Genomic DNA, 22,644 nt, shown 5'->3' with positions numbered 1-22,644 from the left:
AAGCGTTTTGTAGGGAAAATGTCTCTGTATGTTGCCCAGGCTGGTCTCAAACTACTGGCCTCAAGCAGTCCTCTGGCTTTGGCCTCCTAAATTTTGGGGGATTACAGATGTGAGCCACCGTGCCTGGTCTGTTTTTGTTTCTGCTTTTTCCAATTCCTTTTAAAATTTTAAAAAGAAACACTGCTGTGTGAAGTTGCTCAGGAAGATAAAACAATCTATTCTAATGAGATTTAAGTAAGCATTAATTTGGTAAGGTCAATAAGATCAGGCTATGAAAACATTTGACAACTGGTTTAGCCTTTGTTAGGATAAATCTTTGGTTTTATGATATGTCAATATGTTAATTAATGTTTGTAAGAAATATGAACATCATGAGCCATAATTAAATAAGTGGTTTTTACAATGAGAAAATGAATATAATTTAATTTTACCCCCATTTTTTTGGTCTTTTTCCCTAATTCACTATCTGATTGGTTTTGTTTGAATGAAATAATGATCTTTAGAGGAAAGGAAGAGCAAAGGAAGCAGCATGCTAACATTTATTAAGTGTTAATGTACTTGGTATTGTTCCAGGTGTTTTACATACAACATACATTTAATTTTCACAATTGTAATACAGATCACATCCAGGTAACTTCACTAAGGTCAAAAGAATTAGTAAGAACGAGTGTCTGTAGTGTACATAAAGGTCACAGTATGGACAGTCAGGAGGGGTACTCACATTTTATGGAAAACACTTCAAACTCTTTACTACATCCAAGCTGTAATAAAAATCTTAAATGACTCTAGAAATAATAATGGCCAACATTATACATTTATAGTACCCCTATGGGCCAGACACTGTGCCAATGTTTTACATGGATGATCTCATTTAATCTTCAAGAAACCTCATAAAGCAGAACCTATTTTCTACTAGATTGGAACAGAGAAAATGGAGGCTTAGAGAGGCTGGGTAACTTTTCTGAGGTCAGAAAGCAACTTTTGGGAGAAAAGGACCAGATGTAGGTTTCTGTGACTCTGAAGCACAGGTTCTTAAAAGCTACAGTACACTTGTGGGTAATTTTTTGTACTCAGGCTCTCATTAGCAGTACAATTTTATAGTGACAAGGTATGTTAATTTCTTCCATGGATAACTGATGCATAAAAGCTTAGAAGCTGTAATAATTTAATAGTTCACATGAACAACCCTAATTGAGAGTATTCACCAAAGTTGAAGAAGGGAAATCAGTCAGCTGTATTAAAGAAAGAATCAGATTTCTTACAATTCCCCCTCTTACTCTCAAAGGAGACCCATATACCAAGTATCTTCTGAGGGGGGAAAAAAACAACAACAAAAAACTCAGTAGCTAGAAGACTACTTGACGTGATAACAATTTTGTGAACTCGCTGTGGTCAAAGTTAAGTATTTAACACACCAGCAATTTTGCAATCTGAAAGGACTCTGGTGTCATTCTGTTGCCAATTTGGGATCCAAACCCTAACTGAGAATACCGTAAAGACGTAGATGTAGATTTTTATGATGCTTTAAGGGATAACTTGGAATCAAGATTAACATCAAAGGTGTTGTATTTGACATAAACATCGTTACCTGACTGCAAGTTGAAACCTGAATCTCTTTAGGTAGATGTAAATGGACAGGCGTGAAGTTAATGAATGAACTGAAAATAAGTTAATTAAATTATGCTATCGTTTGCTGATGCTTATGTAATGTGGTTGGCCAGGAGATATCTGTACGAATAAAACAGGCTGCCTGAAAGAGGTTGACGATCTTGATAAAGCCAATGTCAGTCTTGGGATGCAAAAATTAGAATCAAATTCAGTTGTAGCATGATGGAATTCTAGAAAGTGTTTAGAAACTTATGAACTTTGTGTATAAAGTCTGCTTAAGAATCAATTTAATTTTCCCCTATGAATCTGCTTACGATTTCCATTTGTTGGTTCCCTACACTGATTTTACCGGTATTTTTTATGTTCTGTTATACTATGTTGTGCCATGTTATTTTATATTACGTTAGACTTGTGTACATCCTGCAAATTACTATAAGTATTCTGTAGATGTAATGATTTTGTAGATAAAAAGAGGGGCTTAAAACTAGGTTAATCCAACAGCCATTCATGGTAAAATAAAATAAGCCAAATTAGGAATAGAGAGGAACACCTTCAAATGATAATTAGAATCAACAAAAAACGTAGCGCTAACAATGCTGAACAGTAAAAGACTGAATGTTTTTCCCATAAAATCCAGAAAATGGGGCCGGGCGCGGTGGCTCAAGCCTGTAATCCCAGCACTTTGGGAGGCCGAGACGGGCGGATCACGAGGTCAGGAGATCGAGACCATCCTGGCTAACATGGTGAAACCCCGTCTCTACTAAAAAAAAAAAAAATACAAAAAAAACTAGCCGGGCGACCTGGCGGGCGCCTGTAGTCCCAGCTACTCGGGAGGCTGAGGCAGGAGAATGGCGTGAACCCGGGAGGCGGAGCTTGCAGTGAGCTGAGATCCGGCCACTGCGCTCCAGCCTGGGCGACAGAGCGAGACTCCGTCTCAAAAAAAAAAAAAAAAAAAAAAAAATCCAGAAAATGGGTGTGGACTCTCACCACTCTTATTCAACATAGTACAGGAAGTTCTAACCACTGCAATAAAATAAGAAAAAGAAAAAAAAGGCATACAAATTTAATATGAAGAAATAAAAAGTCTCTATTTAGAGACAACAATATTGTTTACATAGTGAACTCTAAGAGAGCTACCAAAAGAAAAAAAAAAAAAACTCTCCTAGAAATAAAAAGTACATTGAGCAAATTAGCAGGATACAAGATTCATCAGTAACACAAAAAATCAGTCACATTTCTACATAGAAACAATGGACATGTTGAAAACTGAAATTAAAGGCGCAATGCTATTTACAATCACTCCAAAGAAACTGAAATACTCAGGCATATAGTTTAAAAACATATACAGGAATTGTATGCTGAAAATTACAAAATGGCATGCAAAATATCAATGAAGACCTAAGTAAATGTAAACATTTAGTGTTCATGGATTTTAAGACTCCACGTAATAACGATGTCAATCCTTCACAAATTGATCTATAGGCCTAATGTTATTCTTATCAAAATCACAGTAAGGTTTATTATAGACATATACAAGCTTATTCCAAAATTTATATAGTGTGGCACAGGCCCTAGAATAGCTAAAATAATCTTGACAAACAAGCATGAAGTGGGAGGAATCACTCTACTTGATACTAAGGTTTACTATACAGCTAATGTGATTAAAACAGATTGATATTGTTGAAGGATAGACACAGATCAATAGACCCAATTTCCCCCAGTAGTGACACTTTGTAAAATTACAGTATGGCTTAGTATATTAACGCATAGTACAGTATAGCACTGAATACCACAACCAGGATATTGGCGTTGATATAATCCACCTATTTTATTCATATTTTCTCAGTTTTACTTGTATTCATGTGTGTGTGTGAATTTAGTTCTATAAAGTTTTATCACATGAGCAAATTTATACATCTGCTATTGCAATCAAGATGCTGTGTAGTCCCACCAAAAACATCCTTCATGTTGCCCTTTTATAATACACTCTTCTCCCGCCCACATCATCCTCTCTTCACCCTATCAATACATAACCAATGGCAATGCCAAATCTAAAATTTTGTCATTTCAAAAATTTTATGTAAATGGGATCATACAGTATACAGCCTCTTAGGATTTTTCCCTCAGCATGATTCCCTGGAACTTCGTCCAAGTTGTTGTATGTATCAATACTTTGTTCCTTTTTATTGCTGAGTGGTATTAGTTGGTACAGATGTACAACTTGTTCAACCAGTCATCTGTTGAAAAGCATCTGGGCTGATTCTAGTGTTTGCTTATTCAAATAAAACTGCTGTGGAAATTCAGGTACAGGTTTTTATGTGAACACAAAACTTCATTTTTCTGGGATAAATACCTATGAATGCAATTGCTGGGTCATATGGTAGTAGTCTATTTGGTTTTGTAAGGAACTACTAAACTCTTTTCTAGAGTGCTGTACCATTGCACGTACCCACCCCCATGCTCCAGCAATGTAAATGATCCAGTTTCTCAGCATCCTAGCCAGTCCTTCATATAAGTTCTTTGTATCCTATATTGTAATCCAATCCTTTGGATTCTCAGGGCACAAGGCCTGATACAGCCCACTTGTAACACAAATGTATACTGCTTTAAAATATATTTGGGTAAAGTTTAAAACTGGCAAACAGAAAGAATGAGGATAAGTGTTTGCAGCTTAGGTTAGGGATGTGACAGGGAGCAGTTTTACTATCTAGACCTACCCATTCATTTGGTGCTATAAGGAACTAGAAACAGAAGGTGGATGGATGCATTTAAACTGCTAAGTGCAAAGCTGAAATGTTTTTAAAGAAGGGCTAATGCAATAACATTTAAGTTCTTTGCAATAAATTTTTACTTTCATTACATTTAAGTATATGATGTTAATACATTTAAGCACGTAATATTAATACAATAAAATAATCTGAGATATGCCGAGTGTTATGGAAACACGGAAGGAGAGACCAGGAAAGACGACTCTCCCTCTCTTCTCTCTCGTTTTAGATCCAACTTATTCCTGTTTCCCCTTTCTGCCTCCCATTTGGCCTGTTTCTTCATTTCTATGCTATGCGCCTTTTTTCATCTCAATTTAACTTTAGTTTCTCTTCCTTCCAGCTGATTCCCTTTAGCCAAATGTTCTTTTCCCCTGGATGTTCAGCTCTCTCTCCTGGGACTTTCTCTCAATCTGTCTCTCTGATGAATCCTCATGGATTCATCCTAATTTAGGTCTTAGACTATACTATTCTGGATGAAATTCTGTTTTCTTAGGGAAACATGAAGTAGAAAGAACTGTTGGGCAATCCCATCTGAAGGTCCTGTTGACTATTTTACTTGAAGCTTTTTTCTCTCCATGATTCTCTCTTGACACAAAAACCCTTCCAAGTACTCTCATTCTTTTTTTATTTTTTTTTTCTGTAAAAGCTTCTGTTTCCCAATAACCACAGACACTTGGTGCTTTCATAGTAACTATCACATTCTACCTGTGTTATATCACTTTTTATCTTTTTGCACCTTTGAGGTGATGAACTTTCAGAGAAGGTTCACTAATTATTCATATCCACAAGTGCCTTGTACAGTACTGGCCATATTGAATAATTACTCAATGAATTTGCTTGTTATTAACATGTTATTGGCTTCAGTTTTAGCATGTCTTTAAGATTATAAATGTTTCTGCCCAAAGCATTTTTAATTATATTTTTGAAATTTATGAGCACCAAGTGGATAATTAAGTAGATAATTAAGTGAATAAGGTGAATCTGTAAACCCTACAAAACATAGTAGTTAAGAAGTCAACTTGGATAAAAATGCATAGAATTAAAGAACTGTGTTCAAATCTCCCTTGCGGTCATCTGACAAAGTCAAACTTAACTGCTGTCTACAGTAAGACATGGAATTATTTCACATTTTAATTTACTCAAATGGCAAATGTGGCATTTCAAACACTTTCATTCATATTAGATTTAAGTTCTGCATGGAAAGTCCTCTGTAAGGACATCATTATTCTATCTGGCATCATTCATTCTTGAACATGGGTTATATATTAAAGTTTCAGTGTTTTCTGGCACAAAATACAAATAGATGACAGTGTATTACAGCATTATAATAGGAATAACAGCAATGCAACAAGAAACCAAAATGCGTTTAGAACTCAGGCTGAGCCTTCTCCGCCTCCTCAAACTAACACAAATTTTTGACTCCAAATGTTATAATTAAAAGTCTTATCTTCATCTACATATTTTTCATTTCTCATTTCTCAAATGCCTGTTCCAGGTGTTTGCCAGTGTTTAGACAGTCACTATTCCATGTTTTCTACTATTTCGTTTCTTAAAATCTTCAAGTGTTAGAGATTACAATGTTGGCTTTCAGGGACTTAAAAATGTGTATGTGTGTGTGGTTTTGTGTGTTTTCCTCCTAAGCTCAGGGATAAAACTAAACAAACACGAGTACTGGGCAGGCTAGCTAGTTTTAAAAGAAGGCAAAAAGGCTCAGAGAATAGGCATGTTGTTACACAGGGTGTGCCCACTGGCACAAGACCTCCTGGGGAGAGGCTGGACATTCAGGATGTTTATGAGTAAAAGTAGAAGGTGGAAAAAGAACACACAAGGCCCAGTGTCCCGACAGCCTGGCACGAATGCGGCTCAAAATAATTACTACTGCTGAAGGAACCGTTTCTGTTCCATCTTGTGTCCTTGCTAAAATAAATAATAAATAATAACAATAAAGCAGTCTATCTACATAAATATGTGAAATACCCATATACAGCTATTTATTTATATATAAAATTTCTGTATCTTTTTCTTGCTTCCATTTGAGGACGTCAACTTCCTAATGAGGCGGAGTTTTTGTCTACCAGACCCGCAAGCAGCGTGGTGAGGGTAGAATCCTATTTTAAAGAGGCCCAGAACAATAATCCCCGCAATCACAGAGAAAATAAGCCAGTGCCCGAAAGCATCAAACAAAAATAATGTGTGAAGGAAAAGAAAAAGACTTCTCCCTAGCGGCGGCAGATGCACCCAAACTTTATGACTTCCTCTCCATCCCGACAGGGAAAGCAGGACTGAGCTTGTCGGAAGGTGAGCAGGGCTTGGCCAGAGACGGCGTGCGCGGTGGCAGAGCCCCTGGACAAGGGTGGCGTTTGGAGACTTGAAGGTGAAAGGGGAAGAAGCCAGAGTCACCAGCTCCAAAGTCCCGGAACTACACCTGGCAAAGGTCAAAGCCTGCGGGGTAAGTCAATTGAGGACAACGCCAGAGCCTCACGTTTGCAGCAGGCGAGTTGACTTCGGCGGGGAGAAAGTGGCCGGCCGCAAAGGGCCGCCCAGTGGGGGCGCGAGTGGCGCGACAGGTCTCCAGTCTAGCTCCGTTTGCGGTCCCCTTTGCTCCCACGTCTGCAAATCTCGGACCCCTACGTCCTCCCCTCGCCCGCCTTGGCGCGTCGGGGTCCCGCCGCCCGCCGTCCCTTACCGAGCCAGAAGTGCAGGCGGTAGGTGAAGCCTTGGCTCGTCTTGGCCGTGTGCAGCACCAGGTAGGCATCCCCGACGAAGAAGTCGCCGTGAGCGCTCTGGGGCACGGGCACCAGCTCCAGCTTCTCAATCCTCCAGACCTGCAGTCCCGCCTGCTTGCCCGCCCGGGCGAACTCCTTGTGGTATAGCTCCTGTGCCATGGCTCCTGCACGCGATGCTCCGGGGGGCGCGGGATCTCGCTGACCTTGTAGCTGTACTAAACCCAGAGCAGCAGGAGGAACCTTATTCGCCGCCACTTTATAAGGTTTGCCATCCGGGGAGGCGGCGCCCTGAAACGGGAGGGGCTAAGTGCCCGGGCGAGAGTTGATGGAGGAGGCGATCGCTTCCCACGGGGAGCGCAGCGCTGGCTTCCAAGCTCCCACGCCCTGCCCCAGGCGAGGAGCTGAATCGGCGTCCCAGAAGTGTTGAGATTCAGAGGGAGTTTATAGTAACTCGTGCCAATGCCTCCTCCAAGGAAAGACATTTTCTCTAGCAATAGACGGATAACATTAACGATTAAAACTGCTTGGCACTCCCTCGTGCATACTCATCATCACCGTCCTGCATATTTCCTCTTCTCGCTAATGCTGTTATTTCTGGATCTAAGTTGTTCTTGGCAGGAGGGGTGAGGTGAGGAAAGAGCGTGCCAGCCCTACAGAGTTGAGTCTGCGTTTACCCGGGTGGAGCAATACCTGTTCTTTCTGTGCCTCTAGAATAATTCTTTCTTAGAACAAATCTTCCTCTGCTAATAGCAACACTGCCGTTAGGCAGCAGAGTAGTGTGCCACATTAGCATGTTGGAGTAATTTTAATGCATCCTTCTTTAAAAAGTTGGCTTTTTGAGTAACAAGCATCCTAATGATCAATTCTGTCATTTCATTGGGCAGTCTCTCCATTCCTGATGACCAAAGTTTTTGTCTGGATCTTCCAGTTTGAAAATACCATGAAAAACAACGTGTCCGTTTTCCTGGACAGGAAGAAAACCTGGAAGAATGACAGTCTTACCCCAGGTGACAGAGCTCTGTAAATCTCAAGGAGTTCAGGAGCTGTGGTTGAGTTCTCTTACCACCTGCTTCCTTTGGCCAAGAGAGATGAAAACAACAACAACAACAAAAACCCAGCAGCCGTCCCCCTGAGATGTTCTCTGCAGGACTGTTTGTGGCTGTAATTTTATGCTTGGCCGGCCTTCTGGGTTACCTGTTACCTAGTTTCAAGGTGATAATTTTCTCATTGTTTTACCTACAGGCTTTGCTTTTGCAGGATGGCTAAAACACTATGGAATTTTTAGTGTTCCATATGGAATTTTTAGTGTTCCATATGGAAAATTTACTCTTGATTTGGCATTCATTTAACAAGCTGGTATAGTAAAGGATTTTGTTACTGAAAAAGGCAAATCACTCAGGATGTATAGAGTAAGAAAGCTGAATTTCATGCACGTAAAATTGTTTTCATTCAATTTCTAAAATTACATGAATCCCTGGAACGTCAATAATAATGCAAAATTCAATTTTTTCCTTAATTAAATTATGTTTTTAATAGGTTATTACATGACCATGGTAAAAAAATTAAAAGTACAAAATGTGTGCAATAAAAAATTATCTCCATTTCACCCTGCCACCCAGTTGCTTTCCCCAAAGGCAATTACGTTACCAGTTTCTTATGTATTTTTCCAGACACTCAAATTTTGTCAACAAGAATATAGATAATGTAGTTATTTTAAATTTTTAACAGAAAATGTAACATATAACCTTTCCAAATCCCCTCCACCGTTTATGTGTGTGTGTGTGTGTGTCTCTGTGTCTCTGTGTGTCTGTGTATCAACACACAGTACTCATAGAGCTACCAGTTTTTACTGATCACATGGTATTCCACCTTATAAACATACTAATTTATTTTGTCTATCTCAGTTCATAGTGTAGGGGCCAAGGGAAAACTTCCTGTCTGCCCTCTGAAGCTTCACTGAAAAATCAAGTCACAAAAGGCAGATTAACAGGACAAATGGCATACAAATTTATCAGCGGACATGGGGGAGAATCACAGAGTGATTGCCCAATATCCCAATGAGGTACAGATGGTTGTACATCCTTACTAGAAGAAAGGCAGTTGGGTGATGTATGGGTGATTTGGGGAGTTAGAAAATGATTTTTAGGGGAATTCAATGGGTTTGAAGAACATACAATGGCCTGAGACAAAGTCTGTTAAGCCTGCAGAGCAGACAGTGGTTTGTGACAAAAGTCTGTCCATGTGTGTTGACAGACTTCAGTTTTTCTTTCTGCAATATGAGTTCAGTTTGTGGGAAGTCAGGGAAGCAACCAGAGGTAACTGTTTTCTTCTTTGGCAAGTCGAGACCTTAGGCAGATAAGGGAACTTCAGAGAACACCTTCATCCTGTGCTTTGGGAAAGAGAAGATCGGTGAAGGAAGGTCAAAGAAAATTTGAGGCTTCTTCATTTCAGCATGTCAAAGTGTCACATTTTGTGGTATTGGTTTCTGAGCCCCAACATTAGGCATTTAAATGTTGTGTATATTTTGCCAATACAGTGTTACAAATAGCATATTGAACATACTTTATTATGCATTTGCAGTATTATAATTGAGTTAAACCCCTGGATATATAATTAGTTGGGATTAAATAGTTTTTATGATAGTGATGATAATTATGAAACCAATTACTACCACTTACTGATGTTTGACAATAATTGGCTATAGTACACATTACCTTGATTCAATTCCTGCTTCCATCCTTAGTTCTGAGGCTTTCAGGAAATTACTTAACTACACACAGCCAGCCTCACGTTCCTCATCTCTAAAATGGGGAAGTAATATTTGCCTTATAAGATTACTTGGTTTAAGTGAGTTGACACAAATAAGGTATTTGTGTCTGTTACACAGAAAACGCTCAATAATTAGGAACTATTATTATGTGGTGGTAAGCTTCCTTTTGCTCCTTTAGATCTATTCTCTGTCCTGCACCCTTCCATCTTCCCTTGAGGCTGATCTGCAAGAGCTAAATCAAGTAGGCTCTGATGTCCTCTAGCCAAGGCTTGGTTGGAGACCAGAGGGAGAAAAGAGAGTGAGGTCGGAGTATTTATTTGCTTGGCTTCTTCTGCAAAAAGTCACTGTTCTTTTAAAGGCAAATAACTGACTTTTTCTCTCCGGTTGGGTTATAGCAACTCTCCCCTCACATGTTTTATTCCTTTTGTTTTCTCTGCCTGTGTATTTTTGTGTATAGCTTCCTAAAAGTCTCCTAGAATTTTCCTATTTTGCATGCATCCTCTGTTGTAAGTTGAGATCCTAATGGATACATTTTATTATCTATATTCTTTTTTTCTTCTCCTGACCAAAACAGTGAGAGGTGGATATGAAGCCTCATTTTGCTGATAAGGAAACTGAAACTTTGGAGTTTGCCATAAGTCAGTCACCCAGCTGATGAGTAGCCAAAGGGAATTCAAGCTCTCTCTCTCATTCAAAAGCACTTGCTCTTTCCAAAAACGTATTCTTTCCATCTGAATTATTTGGCCAGATGTTTTTCCCTGAAGCATACTTTACGGTTTTGTTTTCCTCAAGGTTGTACCTAGAGAAGCTTCTGATCTAGTGTGTCCTATGCAGCACTAAGAAACTTAGTTTTAACTTTGAGCTGTTAGATCTTGGTTTCCTTATCTGTAGACTGAAATCATGTGGTCTCTTCCTCCGGAGGAAAAGAAAAATATAAGAACTGGTGCTCTAGACTTAAGATAATTTAAAAACCAGAAGTATCTCAAGTTCAGTTTCAATTTCAGTGATCATTCCTTTCTTGGAGAAATAAAAAGAAGCTTTGGCATAGATGAAAGTGAAATTCCCTCTAGGTTAGGCCAGAGCTAGTGTGAGGCAAGTAAGACACATGCCTAGGATGCAAAAGTTAAAAAGGCACAAAAAACAACAAAACAAAGTAGCATTCAAGATAAATACTATTTTATGGTGATATTTTAAAGCTCAAAATTAATGCAAAGTATCATGATATAACATTTCAAATAGAGACAGGGTTGTTAATAGTGCTGTACAGGCTGAGACGAAGGAAAAGTACTGATCCTTCCATAACTTAAAACTTTGGGCTGGGCACAGTGGCTCACGCCTATAATCCCAGCACTTTGGGAGGCCGAGGCGGGCGGATCACAAGGTCAGGAGATCCAGATCATCCTGGCTAACCCGGTAAAACCCCGTCTCTACTAAAAATAAAAAACATTAGCCCGGCGTGGTGGCGGGCGTCTGTAGTCCCAGCTACTCTGGAGGCTGAGGCAGGAGAATGGCGTGAACCCGGGAGGCGGAGCTTGCAGTGAGCCGAGATCGCGCCACTGCACTCCAGCCTGGGCCACAGAGCGAGACTCTGTCTCAAAAAAAAAACCCCAAAAAACAAAAAACACTTTGATAGTTAATAGTTTTGACATTAATTTTTATATTTTAAAAAGTGTTGCATTGAAATACTATTTTATATACTAAAATACTTGATTTCTTTTTTCTTTTTTTTCGTCCTATTAATTTTGTGCATGAGGCAAGTGCCTCACTCCCCTGACCCTAGTCCTCTTCTGGCTAAGTGAGCTCCAGATCTAAACTTCCAACTCCCTGATAGATATAGATACCTGATAGGTCCTGCTGAGGTCAAGTTCAACATATTCACAACAATCTTATCGTTTTATCCAAACATACTTATATTTTTTTCTAATTTCACTAGCAGCATCATTTAATTTTGACCTAACACTCTCTCTTTATCTCCATATTCAATCAACAATCCAATCCATCCCTGGTAGCCCACTCTCTTGCTCCTCCTCTGATCTTCAGTAGAGACACGCAGTGAAAGTTAAGCAGCCTAACTTACAATATGGCTTTGACCTAGGTTGAATCTTTGTTCTCCCCCATTTCAGCTCACTGAGCTGGAGCAAGTTACTAAACATTATGTGTCTCAGCTTTCTCATCTGTGGAATGGGGATACTGAGAAATTTCCTTGTAGAATTGTCATGAGGATTAAATGGATAAATAGATATAAACCTGGAAAAGTACCTGGTACATAGTAAGTGGCAGTAAACTCCACTGAGACTAACAAGTGATTTATTCATTTATCCAAATTCAGTCTTCAACGAATAATGTTTCCAGAGCCCAGATAAGGACTGCCCATTTTCTACATAAAAAATGGTCTCCAAAACCAAGTGCCAATTTCCTTTCCAGGCCTTTATTTTCTCTTCCTCTCTCATACCCTAGTTTCCTAAAAGTAAATAATTTCCTTCCATTTGTGTTATTGCCCTTCTTCCATATCTGTCTGTTAAAGTTTCTAATTCTTTAAAGTCTGCTTTCTTAGGGTCATGATTCCCCCAGATCCACTAAATTCCAGCATTCTCTGTGCTCCCAACACTCCAGATCTGCTTTCATCATAGCAGCTCCCACACTCTGAAGTGTGTTTTCTCTCTCAAGTTTGAAGGTTCACTTAGAGATTCATGTCTCATTATTTGATTCCCTGGCTTTATAGCAATACATGCTGACTAGGTATGATTGAATTGTTTGTTTTAGATTAAATTACATTTATATTTTCATCAATTTACAAATCTCAGTCCAAGAAGAAACACCCGATGTGAATAAGTCTTTACCAAGAGTCAGGAGATTTGAGGTTTGGGGCTATGTGATTGGATTCGAGATAAGTGCTCTAGAGTATTAATACCTCGAGGGGAATGTTGCATACGTTATTCCTCTGAATAAAAAACAATGTCAAATAATATAATTGATTTATTGTGCAATTCACTAAAATGGGCTGGGAAAAACGAATCAGTTTCAAGCGACCTTCATTCCTCAGGGGTAGAATCTCTGGGTCGAGAGACATTTTATTTATATCATTGCATCATGATCCCAAAATTGTTGAAACTAAACATATGAATGACTGGGACTGCAATTTTTTTTTTCCCCCAGGAAAGGTAAATGCTTTGAATGTGCTATTTATTTGCTTTCTTTTTTTTTTTTTTTTTTTTTTTTAATAAATAATGAAATAATGTAGTTAAAAATACATTTCTTTTACTGGTAGTCCTGCTAAATTGTAATAATTTAATGTTTGTTTTACCAAATGATTTGAGGGTATAAGCATGGAACCTGGAATCAGGGGACCTGAGCATTATGAGGATTAAAAGAGATTATGTATGTCAAAGCCCTGAGCACACAATCAACAAAATCAGTCGATAATCAGCAAGCACCCTTTCTTCCAGTTCCTATCAAAGCTTCACTTAGAAGTGAAAATACATTCCAGAGAAGTGTATTTCCATCCTTCCTGCTCATTCTGAACAAACTAGAGCTTAAAAAAAAGTACTCATTTTAAAAAATGCTTCAATCAGGATTTTGGACCTTCCCTTTCATAAGTTAATTATTTTTAAACCACATATAACACTATAACTATAAAGTAATACTGAGCCATGAACTATCATAGTCCAAGGTTCAGTACTAAGGTGAAGGTTTTATTGCTGTTGAATGTCTGCTGTGATATATGGTTTATTTTTGTAAACCTGCTAACTACAGCAGGTCATAGTTGGTTGATTTGACATTTCTTCTTAATACTATCATGTAGTATTTTATTATTATGTAACAATTTCTAACTCATGTTTGATTATTTACAGAAGACATTATCATTACTTTAGAAGTTTATACACTGAAGAATGCTTATGACCTAAAGAAAGGTTGAGGATGAAAGTCTCATGAAAATTTATGATTTAAATGGTATTTTTTTCCTTTAAAATTATATTCTTATAAGTGGATATACCTAAAGAAAGGTTGAGGATGAAAGTCTCATGAAAATTTATGATTTAAATTGTATTTTTTTCCTTTAAAATTAGATTCTTATAAGTGGAGATCATATAGTCTAAAATATAATAATATTGAGGCTAATGGTGTTTGAGCCTATGTCAACTTTTTTGCCTGATTTTTCTAAATGTCTCTATTTTACCAACAATCACAATTAACAATGCGTTCTGTTTTGCTTGCTTATTTGTAGCCCTGGCTTTACCACTTTGTGAGAAATAACTTCAGATTTTCAAGGACTAAGTCAACAATACTTGAATGTTAGAACTGTGTAACCACAGAAAATGATGGAAGTCAGATATGATCAGATTATCATTTTGTTGTAAAGATATTTACAAAAATAAGGTTAATTAATTCGTTTAAACCAAATAGAAGGTTGTTTTTAAAAGTTAAAGCTTGAAGATTTTTTTTGCTAGCCAGAAATAACTTCCTTTAGCCAATTCTCTTTTTGACACAACCTCCCTTTATATGAGTTGAAATTGTGCAATTTGACTGTAACTCCTTTTACTCTTGGTATTTTGAGGCTTCCTTGAAATCACAGGCCTCTATGGAGTAAGCAAATTGACTGAAAGAATTTCTGAAGATATTTTATTTTACACACTTCAGAGAACAGTGTCTTTTGAGGCTGGCAAAGGGAGCCTCATCAACTCCGTATCTACCCAGTTCCTCTCCTGAAATGACAGAAATTTTAAAAAACAACAAGTATTCCCTGGACAGCTGGTACTCATGCTTCTAGCTGAGGCCTACTGAAGAAAGATGGAGAGCAATTTGCTTCACCCAAGAAGTCTTAGGGCCTTGGGATGCTTGGGGCAGTAAAGATGAGGGAGAATTCTTTTTGTTTTCCCACTATTTCTTTATTTCAGTATCTACATGGCATTTTTTTCTGATTGCCATGGTTACACATGTTTACTGAAGACAATTTGAAAATACCAATTACAAATGAGATTAAAATTATCCCTAATCATACAACCTAGGGATATGCTCTGATAACACTTTACACAAAGTTAAGATCATGATATAATACTGTACATTTTAATTTATAATTTGTTTAGGACTCATACTACACAGATCTTTCCTTTGAGTGTTTGGGGTTGAAAGCATTGTAGAATTCCCAAAAGTTCAATCTTTCCATTTGAGAAACCCTGACTTGTTAGGCACAGAAATATTCCATGTCATTTTAGCATTACTCAATTGTATAATTTTGACATTTATTTTTATGTGAAAATTATAGAGGAATTACACTCATCCATAATCATGTCTTTCTTGCTCACTCTCTATTTTAACAAATACTATGTTATGTAAGAAGTCAGTGTCCTTGGCCGGGCACGGTGGCTCACGCCTGTAATCCCAGCACTTTGGGAGGCCGAGGAGGGCAGATCACGAGGTCAGGAGATCCAGACCATCCTGGCCAACACAGTGAAACCCCTTTTCTACTAAAAATACAAAAAATTAGCTGGGCGTGGTGGGCAGCGCCTGTAGTCCCAGCTACTTGGGAGGCTGAGGCAGGAGAATGGCCTTAACCCGGGAGGTGGAGCTCGCAGTGAACCGAGATTGCGCCACTGCACTCTAGCCTGGATGACAGAGCAAGACTCTGTCTCAAAAAAAAAAAAAAAAAAAAGTCAGTGCCCATCATTCCCATCATTGACTCATAAAATGCCATCTTTTAGAGGTTACAGCATTTTAACAAGTTGATATCCCTTTCAGATTGGTGAATTGATAGACATACCTATGCTTTATCTTTCTGTCTGCCTGCCTATCTCTGTTCCTCTATTCATCCATTTCTCTCTGTGTTAGTGGTTAAGAGCACAGGCTCTGGAACTAGCTGTCCTGAGTTTAGTTTCCTGTTCTGCGAGTTCTAGCAATGCTGTGGCAAGTTACTCTGCACCTCAATTTTATCATCCCTAAAATGGGAGTACTGTGTGATAGGATTGCTATGAAGGTTAAATGAGTTAATACAAATAAAGTTCTTGAAATACTTCTTGCCAGCTAATAAAATCCTCAGTAAAGGTACATTACAGTTATTCACACATAAACACACTTACACATCTACCCACAGGTACTTCAGCCAAAATGGAATGCATGTCAACATCCAGCTTCCTTTCATTTAAACAAAATCATATTAATAGATTACGAACATTCTTTCAGGTAAGTATGTATGGATTTACCTCATTAAAAATAATGACTTTGCATTCCATTGTATTAAGTAATATACAATTTCCTTATTTTGGTACTTTGAGTTGCTTTACATGCATAAATTCAAATAATATATTAATAACTTTCCACACATATCTTTCTTTGTATACACATGTTACTATTTCTGTAAGATAGGTTTCTAAAAGTGGAATTTCTAGGCCAAATGATTTACACATTTTTTTGTGTTTTTTTTTTTTTGTTTGTTTGTTTTTTGATACGGAGTCTTGCTCTGTCATCCAGACAGGGGCGCAGTGGCACAATCTCGGCTTACTTCAAGCTCCGCCTCCCAGGTTCACACCATTCTCCTGCCTCAGTCTCCTGAGTAGCTGGGACTACAGGCACCCGCCACCACGCCCAGCTAATTTTTTGTATTTTTAGTAGAGACGGATTTTCTCCGTGTTAGCCAGGATGGTCTGGATCGCCTGACCTTGTGATCTGCCCCCCTTGGCCTCCCAAAGTATTGGGATTACAGGCGTGAGCCACCTCGCCTGGCCTTGCCTGGCTAATTTTTTGTATTTTTAATAGACACGGGGTTTCACTGGTTTTACACTTTTTTTTTTTAAAGGTTTAAGGATATCACCAAATGATATTTTCTAAGTCAGTGGACAAAAATGACCATTTCCCTTATCTTAGTACTAAATTCTAACAATTTTCATTAAAAAATTCATTTCCAGTCTAATGCATGAAAATTATATCTCATTTTCTTAAAGTTGTATTTCTGTGATTATTAGTGAAATTTAACATTTTTCTATATATTTGTTACTATTTTTATTCTGGAAATTTCTTATTACATTATTTGAACATATATCTACTGAACTCATATTTTGTGTTAGTTTGTGTGTTAAATATACTAATTTTTCCTCTTAGATGGGTTGCAAATATACCATTTATTTTCATTCTTTGTTTTCTCATTAGGAAACTTTTCCTAAGGTGATGTTAAATAACATTCTCATATACTCTATTGCAATAATTTCGAAACTTTGTATTTTTTCCTTAGATCTTTACTTCATCTGAAATACATATTTGTGTTATAACATAATTTAAAGATATAATTTTAATCTGAATTTATAACCACATTTCTTAACAAGATTTCTTAGATCATGTATATGTACTGATTTGAAAGATATTTATCAAATGTGAAATTTTTGTTTCTTAATCTATTTAATCTAGTAACTTATGTATTCATTTGTCTGTAGAATGCATTTTTATATCACACTAATTGTTTGTTTCCCTTTAATCTCTACTATGGCAGATCTTCACTATTGTTTTCCAAAACTGTCTTTATCAATGCTTACATATTTTTACACATAAAATTAAAAATCAATTGAACATTGTGTTTTAGCACTAATTTAATGTACGCTTCTGGGAACATTGTATAATCTTAGCATTTGATCGTATCTTGGCTTATAGTGGTCAATAATATTTCAGAATCTTTTAAAGTTCTTATTTCTAGACTTTTCGTAAGTAAATATAAGACATTTTTGTTACAATATTCTAAGCAAGTAAATGTCAATAAATTGGAAATTCAAGGTAAAATGAATATAGTTCTAGAAAGTGTAAAATGCCAAAATCAATGCAGTAAGAAATATAAAATCTTAAATACATGTTAAATTAACAACATTATTTTAAAAGCAAAAACTTCCCTCCTGTAAAATACAAGGCCCAAAAAGTTTTACATGTGAGCACCTTTATTTACTATTGTACACTAGTTGATGTAGAAAACAGAATTAAAGAAAAGCTGCTAAAATCATTTTGATGAGACTATTATAACTACACAACCCAATATAGGGATTCAAGAAAATATAATTATGGTTCAATTTCATTTATGAATATCAAGGCCAATATCATAAATAAAATTATCTCCAACCAAGTAAAAAATGTGTTTTGTTTAAAGCAAAAACAGTAAGCTTATCCTACTGGAGTAAAAAGTAATAAAGTTCCTCTTTTTCAATATTCTTAGAAGGTTACATAGAAGGGAACTTTGTAAATCTAATGGTATAATAATAAATTGCATTAATAACATTAAATAAAAAAACTTTAGAAGGATTTCATCTATGGTTGGCAAAAATGATAGGAAAAAACATTAAGAAATTCACTATCTCACTACTCTTCAAGAGGGTACAGAAGTCTTTGACAATGCAAAGACCAGAAAAAGACATACAAGATATTAAGAATTGCTAGGAAAAATAAAAAGCCAATATTTGTAGATGATAATCATGTAAATAAAAGGTCTAAGAAAATATACTGACAAATGAAGAGACCTCACAAGAAACTATAGTGATTATCAAATGATTAGAATAATGTAAAATGAAATGTAATAATGTAAAATGTAAAAAATGCAATAGAAATTCAAAAGAATCAAAATGTGTAAAATTGAATATCTTTATGAGCTCAGAGTAGAAAGGACTTTCTTAAAATCCCAAAACAGCATGAAGTACAAAGGAAAGAATGGATAACTTTGACTACATCAAACTAAAGATGTAACTTCAAAATAAGACAACAAAGATGAAGTTAAATGTTGGCTGATAGACTGTGTAAAAATAAAAATATTTTCTATTAAATAATTATATCAGGAATGTACATATAAACAAAAAGAACTCAGCAAGAAGAAATTCAATAAATCTCATAGAACAATAATTTTGAATATTGATACAGGAGCTAGAAAGAAATTATTTAGGCACATAGTGAGGGTAAGAGAGTCCTCAGTAAGGTTTCTTTTTAATAAAAAGCAGCTTCAGGCCAGGCTGTGATGGCTAACGCTTGTAATTCCACCACTTTGGGAGGTCAAGGCAGGCGGATCACCTGAGGACAGGAGTTCAAGACCAACTTGACCAACATGGTGGAACCCCGTCTGTATTGAAAACACAAAAATTAGCCAGGCTTGTGGTGCATGCCTGTAATCCTAGCTACACGGGAGACTGAGGCATGAGAATCGCTTGGGAGTCAGAGATTGCAGTAAGCTGAGATCCTGCCTCTGCCCTCCAACTTGGGCGACAGAGCAAGACTCCGTCTCAAACAAACAACATAAAAGCAGCCCCCAAATCATTTCTTTTCTAACAAAAAGCAACCTGAAAAATCACGCTGCAAGCATAGATAAACAAGCTAAAAGCTTGCATAGGTAAATGCCAGCAGCTGTGCCAATAGGAAAGGAATACCTGGAAGCCACATATATTCAACATGGAGGTTCCCTCTTCCCTTTACTTTGCCACCACGTGTGCAGTAAAAAAGCAGGCAACATGGCACCAGCCAGGTAGAGACCTTATCTGCATAATAAAAGATTAGGGTGGGTTGGCCAGCTTCTTCCTGTACTATGCAAACCGCACACCTGGTCCAACCAATTTCTCGGACCCTGTGTAAATCAGACATCACTTCCTCAAGCTCTTCTATAAAACCCCCTTGCATTTCACCTCTGTACTGGAAGACCCACTCGGGCGCCCCTCGCTCCCAAGAGAGCTCTTCTCTTTCTTTCGCCTATTAAACCTGCTCTCTTAAATGCATCTGTTTCTGTGTCCTCGATTCCCTTGGCGTGAGACAATGAACCTCGGGTATTTATCCCAAATGATGCCGATTCAATATGAAGTAATGTGAATGACCAGTAAAGCATGAAGGGTACTCAGTGCTTGAGTCCTCACTATTAATTGGAGGAAATCACATAGCCAATATTTGAGTGTTTACAATGGCCAGGCATTATTCTAAATTCTTTAAAAATATAACTGTTCTGATACTTATAGCAACTTTATGAACTATGTATTATTATTATCTCATTTTACAGATTAGAAGACAGGAACAGAAAAGCTACATAAGTATTCTACATACCTAGAATATGAATCTTGGTAAGGTTGCTTTGAGCCCATGTACCTAACCACTGTAGGATATGATGAGGTTTCTCTTCAAAGAGCCTGATCAACCCTTTATTCTTTAATTCACAGTACCCCTCCCTACCTTTCTCTTTTTTTCCTCTTTCCTTCCTTTCTGCCATTGTTACATGCCCAGACACGCCACGGTACTGAGCATTATCAGTACCAGCTTACAATCCTTTCCTTACTGGGAGAGAAGACTAGTTCTCTAGCTCATTACAGACACCCATTCCCCCTTTCCTCTCTCTCTTACATTCCCACCTTATCTAAAGAAAGTTCAAATGCTTAGCCAACCGTGGTTAGTTTACATTGTGCAGCCCAACTCCAGCCAATGGAGAAAGGGTACAGGGGCAGGGTTTGCCTCATGAATAAAGGCTCTCATGCCCCTTTGTCCTGGCGTGCTCTCATGGTGACTGGCCAAGGAGAAGCACTCCTCTGCGCAGAAGTAAAATTGCTTTGCTGAAAATCCTTCATTTGAGTGTTCAATTTCCTTAGGATTTTGAGCATGATTCCCAACATCACTACAACCACTATGATTCTACTTCTGTTACACTGTTTTATAGCTATCAGTTTGTTAAAAAATTAGAAAGATTAAAAAGTTATATAACATCAAAGGCTGGTGAGGATGTGGGGAAATAAGAAACCTCATACAATATTGAGAGAGGGAGCTCTAACATGACATAGCCATTTGGAGAGCAGTCTGGCAGTATTTAGTGAAAACTGTAAGCACATACTTTGTATTCCCAAATTCCACCTTGTATCTGTACTCTAGATATGCTCTTCACAGATACACAAGAAGACATGTACAGTGATGCCTGCCAGAGCATATTACGTGTACAAATAAGTTGAAGGCAACCTGGGAGATCAGATATACGTAAATGTATGAGTAACGTGGTATATGGATATATATGAGAGAAATAACATACAATGTTAAGAGGCAATGAACAGCATGGAAGGAATAGCTGCATAGACAAATTTCAAAAAACTAAAGTTGAATAAAGTAGTAAGAAACAGAATGCAATACTACTTATACAATTTAGAGCACACCAATATTAATAAAAACAAATATTATGGAAGCATGTATTTGCAAATGGCCATAAACTACATGGAATGTGGTTTGGAAGAGTGTTCATTATTTGCATGTAAGTGGATGCCTGGTGGAGATGGGAAGGGGGTGAAGGACACAATAATGAATGGGAACAATCTTGAAATGATATATAAAAGAAGGGAGGTGCACTGTTAAAATAAAAGCCAGTCATGAACTAAGGAGTAATGCCAATTCAATTCTGTGGAATTGAAATCCAAGATCCCAAAGCAAAACAAAATAAAACTTGCAACATCAATTTCAACATCGATTTTTGTATCTATATTTTAGTGACAGATTTTTAAAAAAATTAGTATATCAATATATAAAATTTAGACCTGATATAATAAAAATACTTAGGAATTTAAAGAAATCTTGGGAGCCTGAAGAAAAATACAAAGAATTATTAGAGATTAATGTAGTGGTTCTAGGTCCACTTTTTCCTGTGTGTACTTTTAGCTCATATGACACAAAGAAAAGTCTTCAGCTCAGGAAGTGTTTCACATGAACTGTAAAGCCTCGGTTATTAATTTACTATTTTATTGCCATTTGGTTTAACAACATATAGAAAAATGCTTGTTCTTAAGACCTGAAATTCTGCAGCCTTACAAACTTTACAAATCATTTGAACATCACAAAAAAAGTTCAAATGATTGTTAAGGCTAATATGTTCTATACTGCATTATTTTGACCTTTCTTTTTATCTAATTGCAAATCTTGTAATGACCCACTGAGCATATTTACCTTTTGAATCAAGGAAGCAGCAAGAAGGAAACAACTGGGTAAGTACTTAAAGTAAAAGAAGGCAGAAAAATGAAGGAAAATGTTTCCCTCTCAGCTATATTCTTTCCAGTTGTCTTAATTACTATCCTGATACATTTATGGCCTTTATTAAGTGGTTGCAATATTTAGTTTTGCGAACAATAGCAATGAAAAATTGTAGTGTATTAATATATTCCTTAAAATAAGAGGTAAAAAAAGTGTTTCTTCTCATCTCACGATATAGTGAAATATTTGTGAGTAAAATGATACAATGTCTGGGATTTACTTTGAAATATTCCAGGAAGAAAGTTGAGGGGGGATAGAAGAGACTCTATTGTCAAAGTGATTGATGATAGTTGTTGATATTAAGTGATGAGCATATAGAGGTTCACTATTCTCTTAGATCAATTTTGCTTATGTTTAAAACTCCATTATAAAGAGTTTCTCTTCGCAAAAGACTAAACTTAGGTTTTGTGTAGTTTTAAAAATCATTTAGCTATAATCGCCTTCTGAAATATTTATGAAATGAATAAAGCTCTTAGCATTGTATGGTTGGATATATTTGTCAGAATTTAAGGTGCCAGTCCAACTGGGCCCACCATATTCAGGGCTGACATTTGTATTCCTTTTCCAAAACAACTGGCAGATGTGAGTTGCTTTTCCTTATGTGAGGTAATCATTGGAAACTTTTCTTCCTCTCCAAGTTTGTGTATGGCAGATCTTGTCTACAGAAGTTGCTTTTTCTCTCATCAAGCAATTGCACAATTAAACTGTCAAGCAGTAAGTATCTAATATAGTCAAATGACTGTGAAGGAGAAAAATAATTTATAAAACACAGCACAGA

General features: G+C 37.1%; 1 protein-coding gene across 1 annotated transcript in view; it reads right to left on the bottom strand.

Moving 5' to 3' along the window:
• The window catches only part of SCIN (scinderin), an 86,284-nt gene extending 78,891 nt beyond the window's left edge, over positions 1–7,393 (bottom strand). The window contains exon 1 of the mRNA XM_010381589.2: positions 7,063–7,393. Within this exon, the coding sequence (XP_010379891.1) occupies positions 7,063–7,261 (199 nt within the window). The 5' untranslated portion in view covers positions 7,262–7,393. The remainder of the gene's footprint in view (positions 1–7,062) is intronic.
• Between the last annotated feature and the right edge of the window lie 15,251 nt (positions 7,394–22,644).

This window comes from Rhinopithecus roxellana, chromosome 6 (assembly GCF_007565055.1).
Source record: "Rhinopithecus roxellana isolate Shanxi Qingling chromosome 6, ASM756505v1, whole genome shotgun sequence".
Lineage (NCBI taxonomy): Eukaryota > Metazoa > Chordata > Mammalia > Primates > Cercopithecidae > Rhinopithecus > Rhinopithecus roxellana.
The sequence above is the reverse complement of the archived record's forward strand: the minus strand, read 5'-3'. Positions and strand labels throughout refer to the sequence as shown.